This window comes from Gastrolobium bilobum, unplaced genomic scaffold, assembly GCF_033153095.1.
Source record: "Gastrolobium bilobum isolate Gb01-03AN ecotype WA unplaced genomic scaffold, APGP_CSIRO_Gbil_v1 utg12132, whole genome shotgun sequence".
NCBI classification, from domain to species: domain Eukaryota; kingdom Viridiplantae; phylum Streptophyta; class Magnoliopsida; order Fabales; family Fabaceae; genus Gastrolobium; species Gastrolobium bilobum.
In genome coordinates this window covers 757430-768920 of record NW_026899550.1, presented here as the reverse complement: position 1 = coordinate 768920, position 11491 = coordinate 757430, and the positions used below count along the sequence as shown (strand labels likewise).

General features: G+C 32.4%; 1 protein-coding gene across 1 annotated transcript; it reads left to right on the top strand.

Moving 5' to 3' along the window:
• The first annotated feature begins 3718 nt into the window (after positions 1-3718).
• Positions 3719-10601, top strand: LOC133291356 (phosphatidylinositol/phosphatidylcholine transfer protein SFH3-like). The gene is made up of 15 exons (XM_061489609.1): positions 3719-3832; positions 4093-4222; positions 4346-4553; positions 4697-4796; positions 4993-5259; positions 5537-5614; positions 5740-5841; positions 5921-5970; positions 6158-6257; positions 6368-6442; positions 6613-6675; positions 6890-6992; positions 9786-9943; positions 10107-10190; positions 10296-10601. The coding sequence occupies exons 2-15, from the start codon at positions 4213-4215 to the stop codon at positions 10305-10307; spliced, it is 1410 nt and encodes a 469-aa protein (XP_061345593.1). The 5' UTR covers positions 3719-3832; positions 4093-4212; the 3' UTR covers positions 10308-10601.
• The last annotated feature ends 890 nt before the right edge of the window (positions 10602-11491 follow it).

Below are 11491 nucleotides of genomic sequence, written 5' to 3'. Positions count from 1 at the left end.
GTAGGCAAGAACCATAAAACATGTAATACAACGAAACCTTCTGCCCTACAAAACGAAAAAAAAGAATTAGTATGCAAAAAATGAAAACTAATTCATAGCAACTTGTTTATAAAATAAACAAAAATAATAATAATATAACATTAGCTACACATATGAACGAAGAAAAAAAAATGTAGGCAAGAACCACTCAACATGAAATACGACGAAACCTTTCGCCCTACAGAACGAAAAAAAGAGAATTAGTATACAAAAAACAGAACACGAATTCATAGCAACTTGTTTGTAAGGTAAACAAAAATAATAATCATACAACATCCGCTACACATACGAACGAAGGAAAAAAAACGTAGGCAAGAACACAGAATGAAATACGATTAAAACTTCTGCCCTACAAAATGAAAAAAAAGATAATTAGTATAAAAAAAAAGAAAACGAATCGTAAAGATTATATACGTCTTGTTTATAAGAAGATAGCATTGCAAAGATCAACAAACACTTTCCTCAATCCTGACACGTTTGCAGAAGAAGGACCTTCCATTAAAATATGAAACGAATCGGAGAAAGCCAAAGAAAACAAAAAATAATACCAACACAACAACCCCTACAAACAGAAATGAAGAAAGAAATCGTAGGCAAGCTAAAAAAGAAAAAAAGAAACACAACTTCTCTATTTATACAAAATGAATGCCACCCAAAACTCTCCAAATCTTTTCCCACCATCCATATTTTAAATTCAAAATTTGAAACCATTTCAAAATTCGAATTTTAGATCAGATGAGCAATTCCAATGTAAAAATCAATTAAAACAGATGAGTCATTCCATTTCAAAATTTGAAATTTTTAGATCATATGAGTAATTAAAACAGCTGAGTCATTCCATTTCAAAATTCGAATTTTAGATCAGATGAGTCATTCTAATTAAATGAGCAATCAAAATTAGAATTTTAAAATTCTAATGTAAAAAGCAATTAATCAGTTGACCAATTCCAATGTGATGGGCAGTGGGACATTCAATGCCTTGTCTGCCACCACAAATGGTCATTTATTTCTTGATTTAAAAAAGAAATTCTTTTTCTAATTTACCAAAGAAGGAAAGTTTTTGTATGCCATGTAGTGTGAACACAATTTTCAGAATTAAGCAGGGAGTGACACATCAGCGAAGTTTCCAACATTGAACTCTCCTTGATATATATATATATATGAGGTAGGATCCTTTGACACCGGTGTCAAATTTGAAATTTGACACCTCATCTGATAGCCCTTAGATCAAAAAAGATTAATGGTGTCACATGCTTACAAATCAGAGTCGTTGATCTTTTTTTATCTAACGACTATCAAATGAGGTGTCAAATTTCAAATTTGACACTGGTGTCAAAGGATCCTACCCCTATATATATATATATATATATATATATATATATATATATATATATATATATATTTTACACTTTTTACCTCAAAAGTGACCCCAATTCACTTAATTAGGCCCTATACTTAATTTTACTCACTAATACATGCTTAATTACTTAATTTAAAGTAATTAATTAAATTATTTAAGTTAGGGGTATTAAAATAGGAATAAGTCATTTACTGTGTAATTGCTTATGTTAATAATGAGTTGCCAATTCGATGAATAAAAATTGAAAATCGTTAATCCTAAGATGAATGAAATATGAATGGAATAATTAATTATTGTGAATTAACGGTTAATTAATGAGTTTATTGTGAATTAATAATTTATCATTTATTGTGAATTAATAATTAATTAATGAGTTTAATGTACGAAAATAATAACCGTTGTAAGAGATTGTAAAAAAAAAGTTGTAAGTATAACCTCCCTCTAATTTAATATATAAAAACAAAGTAGTTAAAATTTGAAGAAGAATTTGAAAAAAAACTTTGTTAAAAAAAAGATATGTGGCACTTGGTGCGCTATGTCGCATAATCTCATTACCTGATCAGAATTAATGTACCACTCACAGTCAAAAAATTAAAATAAAAAAAGGAAAAAAGGGTTATTTAATTAATGTACCGATCACAATTGACATATCAATCATCAATCACGATTAATGTATCAATCACGAATCACAATTAATGTACCAATCATAATTAATTTTGATTGTACAATAATTTTGATTGATGATGAGTACATTAATTGTGATTTGTACATTAATATATTAATTATTTTTTATACCATTGTTATAAATTTGAACAAAATTTGTGAGAAATGCCAAATAAGGTTTCATTATGTAGATCTCAAAAAGTCATATGATTTGGTATACAATGTGCGTTAAATTGAGTTATTATTATCAAATATCTTGCTAATATTCATTATGAAATTAATTATAAATTTAACTATCAATTTAAAAAGAAATAGTCGTAACGAATTAAGTAAATTGATAATTAAGTATATTTAATTTTTTTATTAAATACACTTGATAATTAGCTAATTAGGGTGTTGTGAGGTGATGTACGTGCAAATATACATGAATAACATTAGGGGGTGTTTGGTAGGATGGAAAAAAATATTTAGCCAGGAGAGTGGGGTGGGGAAAAAAGTTGGCTGTGTTTGGTACGTGGAAAAGTTAAAAATTGATTTGGAAACATTTTTAGCTGTCAAACACATTTGCACTTGTTTTCTTTATTAAAGTTTCCGTCCAAAGGTATGGTAAGTATTCTTTCCCATGCGGTGGGAACAAAAACTGAAATTTACAAGACAAAAATACCCCATGCTTTATTCTTCCATTTTGTGTGCTCTCTGGTGTGGCTACGACTGAGTACTGCATGTTGTATCCGTTCCCAACTCCTATCCTTTTTTTGTGTATGACTTGCGGCTTTGGCAAAGGAGATAGTTGTCAATAGTTGAATTTAATCAGAAAAGAACAGCTGAGACATCTTTTGTTACGGTTCTATACCAACCTGGTGAAATTGAAATAATGTATCTAGCAGATGCTTTTGTTTTATGCTTTACATTATATGAAGGATATGTAACCATGACTTACAAGTCCATTGGCTTTTGTAATTATGGTTTATTTGTATACTTCAATTATGCAGAATATGCAAGTTTCAACCAGTTTTAGTTTCAGTTTCTGAGATCAACGTTTTTCATACGGGTAGTGCCATATAATGACCTTTTTCATACTGTTAATTAGTAAAGGGGTTATGTAATATAAGACTGCACATTTATTTATTCAACATTTGTTATGTCTTATTGGGCAAAAATGTATACAAAGAAAGATACGTGTAAAAGAGAGACACACAACCCAGTTGTCAAATAATAACGTTTTTATGACAAACACATTCAATTTTCAAATTGGGGGTTATTAGGTAATTTTGGTACTTTTTCCCATCAATATTTTACCATCATCCAAACATAATATCTGTAAAATTCATCTAACTTTCCCGGTGAAATTTTGGCCTACCAAACACTTTTTTTAACTTACCCGGTAAAAAAAACTTTCCACTTTTTTTCCAACAAATATTTGTTCCCAGCAAAAAAAAATTTCTCCTGTACCAAACGCTCCCTTACATTATAAAAATTTAGCCATTTACTTTTTTCTTTCTTTCTTTTCGTGCATAAGACGTGCATTTCCAAAACCAAACCTCTATCCCCTGATTTTATCTCTGTTATATTTTATCGTATATGCTAATCCTGAATTGCAGAGAGATTCGCGGTCTTGCTGAGACTTGGTCAGCGTTGTCAACGGCGCATCACTGCTGTCTCTTACCCATTTTCTAGAACTACCTATTTTCAGATCACCGATTTACATTAACCCCCTCTTCTGTAACCACTCTCTCTTTCCTTCTCCCTGCTTCCCTTCGCATTCAAGAGGTAAATATTCACCTTCATGCCTTTCTTTCTTTCCCTTCCCTTCCGTTTGTTTTGGCAATAACCATTTTTGTTCCTTTCATTACTAATGCATATCTCCTTGGATACATCTCTTTCATTTCCTATATTTTGTTTTTCCTTTTTTTGTTTTCTTTTTTGGTTGATATAATATAATGTAGGAAAAGGAATGCAATGGTAAATATATAAATATGTTGTGGATGTTGTTGTGTGTCTAATGAATTATTTGGTTGGCGGGGTTGCAGGCAGGGAATTTGGGAGTGCTTTTTTTGTTTTGTGCCCTGTATGATATGAGTGCTTGATTCTTCTAATCCTTTGCTTCAACTCCTGAAAAGCCAGCATAAGCAATCAACCCAAGCGACGCCATGTCTGAAGGTAAACTTGTTATTTATTGTAAGGCTGGGCGTTTTCATTTTCACGTCGATTCCTTAACCTTTTTTTCTTCAATATTGTTAATTAATTGTATGCATGTAGATCTTGAAAAGTCTGATGTTGTAGGTTCTTTCAAGAAGAAAGCAATCAATGCCTCAAACATGTTTAGGAATTCTTTGACGAAAAAAGGTAGGCGAAGTAGCAAGGTCATGTCAGTTGAAATTGAGGATGTTCACGATGCTGAGGAGTTGAAAGCAGTTGATGAATTCCGTCAAGCTCTTATATCCGACGACCTACTCCCTGCAAATCATGATGATTATCACATGATGCTAAGGTCAATTTTCTTGCTATGCCTTTTAGTCTATCACACGACTTGCATGTTTGATTAATCTGTATTCTTAAATATCATGTCACTGATTAAATTAAGTAAGACCCTGATATTTTCTTACGTTATTATTCTTGTATTTTGCTGTATAGATTCCTGAAGGCCAGGAAATTTGATCTTGAGAAAACAAAGCAAATGTGGTCTGACATGATCAAATGGAGAAAGGAATTTGGTGCTGATTCTATTACGGAGGTAATTGTAACGACAATGTTTTGTGAGATTTGAGGGGATTTATCTCATTATAGTTAAAATCTCAATTTATCATTACGATTTTATGTTTTTATAATTTTTTTATCATTTTTTCGATTTTACCTAAAATCTGAATTTTGACTATGCTATTATTAATTTCTATCTTTTACTCTCTCTTTTTTGTGCCTTTTATTTATAGGACTTTGAATTCAAGGAAATTGACGAAGTCTTAAAATATTATCCCCAAGGACATCATGGAGTAGACAAAGAAGGACGACCTGTATACATAGAGAGATTGGGACAAGTAGATGCCACCAAGCTAATGCAAGTCACAACCATGGACCGCTATATCAAATACCATGTAAAGGAATTTGAGAGGACATTTGATATAAAGTTTGCAGCTTGTTCGATTGCTGCTAAGAAGCACATCGATCAAAGCACAACTATCCTGGATGTGCAGGGAGTGGTACGCATGATAAATAGTTTAATTATGTATTTATATATGTCAAGATTAAAGTCATAATTTAAAAAAAAATAAATAAATAAAAAATTAGGCAATTGAACATGGCTCAGCAGATAAGTACAAAATGTACAATCTTTATTGGTTTCACACGTCACAGCCTTTAAAATAGCATACGAGAGTCTAGAATAGTATCTTAGTGACACAAAATGAACCTTGATATCTATAATAAGGGGAAAATTATCAAAAGCTGCTGAAACTTCAATATTTATCAATGCTACAGGGGCTTAAAAGCTTCACCAAAAATGCTAGGGAACTCGTTACTAACCTTCAGAAGATTGACGGTGACAACTATCCAGAGGTATTTATTTTTATTTTATTTTATTTTTTTCTATTTTGGTTAGAATTATGGGGAAAATGTTTTTTATTGTGAATAAATATCATGGAGTACTAAGTAATATCATGAAATTGGTTGGTTCACTGCAGACCTTGAATCGCATGTTCATCATCAATGCAGGTTCTGGATTTAGAATACTGTGGAACACCGTAAAATCCTTCCTTGATCCTAAGACCACAGCAAAAATCCATGTGAGCATATAGACCTTACCCTAAATCTGTTTGTTTTCTCAGGAAAACAGAATTGTCACTGAAATTTATAATTCATCAGGTTCTTGGCAACAAGTATGACACTAAATTGCTTGAGATAATTGATGCAAGGTGAGTTCCTGACTAGATTGAATATATAGCAGCATCTGATCCTTTTCTTATTTCATGAGTAGTTTCGATCCAATTTTTTTTTCACTCCTCATTTTCTTTCTTCTCCATCTAAAGTCTTCCTATTACATTGACTAAATTAAGGATATTGAGAAGCTTCACACATTCATTGGTAATTTTGCTTTGTCAGTGAGTTGCCTGAGTTTTTAGGAGGTACTTGTACATGTGCTGATCAAGGAGGATGTATGCGCTCTGATAAGGGCCCATGGAATGATATTGAAATAATGAAGGTGGGCCTGCAATCCTTTTTTCTTTTTTCACTTGCTTTTCTATTTATGATTTAGCTGATAATTTATGTCCCTTGTATGGATTCCTAAACATACGTATTATGGAATTGCAGATGGTTCAGAATGGTGATCACAAATGTTCAAGAAAAAGTGAGTCTCGTGTTGAGGAAGAGAAAGTAGTTTCAGAGGTGAGATAGCTCATTCTAAGCTCTTTGTTAATCTTTGATAATACATAGGGCTTCCATTTAATTGTGCCTCTGCAAATGCTATAGTTGTTCAAAATAATTTTGATTTTATAGCAACTCTTAGTGCTTTCTGTCATTTATGGACATTTGAACTAATTAATGAGCATGTTTAGGAACACGAGACTTCCAAGGTGGAGGAAAATCTCACCTCACAGGTTTCTCCAGTTTGTGAAGAGGTATGTTAATATCCATTCTTAACCTTGTTAAGAATAGGAAGCTTTCAGGACATAATGAAGGATGTAAAAAAATCTTAGTAGTTCTAATGTAAACAAAAATTAAATAAAGAGAATTTTTTTGAATTTTCAGTTTAATTATCTATGAAGTATTTGTTTATGCTAACGCTCATTGTATCCCTCATTTCTAACTTTATGAAAAACATAAGCTTCGCAGGTCCCTGCTATTAAAGCTTCCAAGCAAGAGGACTCAATCCCGGTGGCCGATAAAACTGCTTTGAAAAAAGTCGACCAGATTGACACAGCTGCAGCATCAGAAGGTATGTGGTGGATAAAATTTTATTTATTTTAAGATTTGACTCTATTCTCTGCCAAATGTATTTCATTTTAGCAGTAAGTATGCTTCTTAATAAGAATTCACGACATGGATTCATTAGTTAAATCATCCTACATGCTTCTTTTCTTTTTTCTTTTTCTTTTTTAAATTCGTGAATTGAATGGAATGATGGCCTTTATAATGGGTATTGTCACCATGGTCAGTGGGACACGAAACATGCCCAAAAACCTCATTGGTGCCAATTGTTGTAAATGATGAGGTGTTCGTTTTGTGATTAATTCTGATTTGATTTGATTCTCTTTCATTAGATAGATTAGTTTCCCTCATCATAAGAGACTGTTAAGATTTATTTTCATTCATTTTATATATCGTAATCCTTTGTACATTGTAAAATAATAAGAGAGGAGAGAAATATTGAAGTAAATCTGTATATTTGAATTAATTCAGGAGAGTACAATATATAAAGAAACACTAATGAGCTTAACCCAGACCTAACCTAAATCTTAATGAAATAAGAAAATAGATCTTTACAAATAATAAAGATATCATAAAGATATTCTTTCCCACACTCCCCCTCAAGCTGGAGGGTATAGATCATAAGCAACAATAGTGGCGGACCCAGAAATTTTTATAGAGGGGGGCGAATTTTTTTTTATATTATTAAGAAAAGTAGATACACTCATATATGAACCTAATATAAAAAGTTTTAAAGAGTTTTATTATAAAATTTAAGGTCAATTCACTTAACTCTTGCTCTATGTTTTTTCATATTATTAAACTCTTCTATAATAGAATCTGTGCTAAAATTCAAAATAATTTCTTTTTCAACATATGTAATCAAAGAATCATCAAGAAATTAGTTTTTCATTCAATTTTGGAGTCTGGTCTTATTATCTTCCATTCGACAATCTCTTTTCCTTCCCCAATATTTAGCTCAAAAAATTGGAACCCTTGTTTGTGTGTTTTGCTGCTGTCTTCCTTGACAATGATTTTTGCCACCCTCTTGATAATCAAGTGTGCCTGATTTTGAAATTTTTTCTTGATCCCTAAAAGTTTGCTCTTTCCTTTGGAAAAAACTACAATTTCAATTTCTAAAGTTGTGTTTGTTTAAGTTTTTTTGAAATTTTCAGCCCAATCACTTAATTTTTTTAATCCAAAATTAATTTTATTTCAGCCCAAAATTATAATATATAGTACAACAAATATTCTAAAAATTAGGGAAGGGAAGTGGCCAACCCTAGCCCCTCTCCTGGGTCCGCCTCTGAGCAACAAGCTTGAACAATAAAAACTAAGAAACATAACATCAAAATAAACGAGTAGGGGTTGTAACAACTCTACAACTCACCCTAAAGAAAAATAATAAAAATAATAAACTATAATAAAGATATTATCTATATCTCGAATACTCCCCCTCAAGATAGAGGGACACTTCATCTTGGAAAGAAAGAAAACTAAAATGAAGCTTCACGGAATATAAGTCGAAGAAATTGACAGCAAATTAACTAGAATGACCGTCAGTTTGAAGAGCTGGTAAAGAGACGATGCTGGAATGACATCAGCAAAGGAAGAAAAAGACATCAGCCAAGGAAAGGCTGGGATAGACATCAGCCAAGGAAGGGCTGAAAAAAAGATAATGTTACAACTAGAATACAAATCGACGGAGCTAGTGTAACTGGAATAATCTGTGGACCAATTCAACCCAAAAGCTTAAACTGTTGGGTGAGGGCCTTTTAATGATTTATATTATTCTCTAACACGCCCTCTCACAAGAGAGCTCATTGGGCTTAAAAGGTAAATGATGCATCAGGTCCAGCCTACCTGTGCTAAGAAATTTCACAAGAGAAAGTGGGGGCAATAAGGATTGAACCCGTGACATTGAAACTCTGATACTATGTAAAATAACAAGAGACAAGAGGAACAATGAAATAAATCTGTATATTTGAATTGATTCAGGAGAGCACAATATATAAAGAAACACTAATAGGCTTAGCCCAGACCAAAACTAAATCCTAATGAAATAAGGAAATAGATCTTTACAAATAATAAAGATATCCTAAATATATTCTTTCCAACACTCCCCCTCAAATCATAAGCAACAAACTTGAACAAGAAAGACTAAGAAACATAACATCAAAATAAACGAATGGGGGTTGTAACAACTCTACAACTCACCCTAAAAAAAATAACAAACATAATAAACTAAAATGAAGATATTATCTATATCTCGAATATATATATATATATATATATATATATATATACAGGGGCAGGATATTCTTACGCTCGTGTAAGAGTTAGAAGTCTTACGCTCAATCTTGACCATTGATCCACTTGTATCCAATTGCTCACATTACTAAAAAATTTGAGCCCTTAGATATAAGTGGGATCAGCGGACAAGATTGAGAGTGTAACTTATACTAGTGTAAAATGATCATAACCCATATATATATATGTGTGTGTGTGTGTGTGTGTGTGTGTTTTTATTCTCAACGTCTCTGATCTATTAATTATAAATAATTAAATTGTAAAATAACAAGAGACGAGAAGAACATTAAAATAAATCTGTATATTTAAATTGATTTAGGAGAGTACAATATATAAAGAAACACTAATGAGCTTAACCCAGACCTAAACCAAATCCTATTGAAAGAAGGAAATAGATATTTACAAATAATAAAAATATCTTAAAGATATTCTTTCCAACAATCACCGAAAATAATTTTAGTATTTCTCACATCTCAACTCCAACTTGTCCGTTTTTCTGTGATGAGAACAGAGTTTATGACTGTGATGAAACGCATGAAAGATTTGGAAGAGAAAATGAAAATCATGAATCATCAGTCTCCTACCATGCCACCTGAGAAGGAGGAAATGCTGTATGCTACTATAAGTCGTGCCGATGACTTGGAGAAACAACTTATGGCCACCAAGAAGGTAAATATACACATTTATTCATGTAACTTTTTCCATTAAATTATAAGCAGAACCGAACCAGTTATAACAAAAAGCCAAAATGCTTATTTCTGATCGTTATTGTTTTTGAAAAAGCCGAGGCTCTCTCTCATTTTCCTTTTGACGAATGGTTCTTCTTTGTCAGGCTTTAGAGAATTCACTTGCTCAGCAAGAGGAGCTTTCGGCTTATATTGAGGAAAAGAAGCAGAAAAAGAAGAGATCGTGGCTGGTATATATACACTACCAATAGAATATGTACCTTAACTTTTATACTTTGTATACATTTATTTGGTTTTTGGAGGTTTTTTACATAACACTTGCTTTTGTATTGTAGTTCTGCTGGTGAGTTCGATATTATGGATGCCCAAACAAGAGGTCATGTAGTTCTGCTGTTACTTTCTGCCTTTCAGGAGACTTCCCAAGTGCCCTCTTACATAAATGTTCAACATAAGAACTAGTAATTTTTTTACAAAAAACACGAGAAGAAAAGGATATGCTCAATATATGCATTATGCTACTCAGGAATTTTGGTCTCTATTAGGATAGGACTTGCTCTGTATGTATATAGGGGAGGCTATGCACAATATGCAAAGGCAGTCCTATTACTTCCGTACAGGAATCAATATCTAGTACAAAATTAGAGAGTTTGTTTGATATATATATATATATATATATATATGAGAATCTAACTCAAGAGATCTCTATTTTTTATTTACTTATTTATTTATTGGCTAAAGTAACAAAAAAACATAGTCACGAGGAGAAGTCAAGTTGGCCAAATGTGTGCATTCGCACTAGCTGCTGCATGATGGTGAAAATGAAGTACAGGCTTTTTCTCCTTGCAACATCACTTATGAATGATGATATCTATAATTTACTTGACAATATTAATTCGTTCAATGATTACACAAGTTGAAAGTACAGACGGGACGAATAACATCAGATTGAGGCAAAATTTATAGACATTTTTTATAAAAAATTAATGAGTGTATATATAGACTAGAAGTAATATCATTGGTGATGAATATAACACTGCACAATAATTTTTCTCATAGAACATATATCTATTATTAATGAAAGGATCAAGGAGATAAGCATTCTGGGCAAGAAGCCAAGAATCCCAGAGGCCAAAGACCACGGTTCTGGCTTTTATTATTCTACTGTCTCCCTCATAACTCATGGACCAATTTTGTTTGTTTTATATATGGGTCATGCATGGGAGAACTTGTACTTTTTGCAAATCAAAGGCCAAACAACAATGAAATGGAGCCTGATCCGTTTCACACACACTCACACTTTATATACACTAAGGACATAACGTATATATGGACAACATCTTTAGCTTTCCAAGTGCGTCTGTCCCCAAGCTTCAATTCAGTTTCTCCCTTAGGGAGACGATGGTCAATATTGAAGAACAAGATCTGCAGTCAACTGCTGTGAATTTGGAGCTTGGTCTGAATCCCGCAAGGGTCGATGTATATCTCTTAGGTGCTCGCAGCAGCATTATGGATCAAAGCTCCATGAGACTGA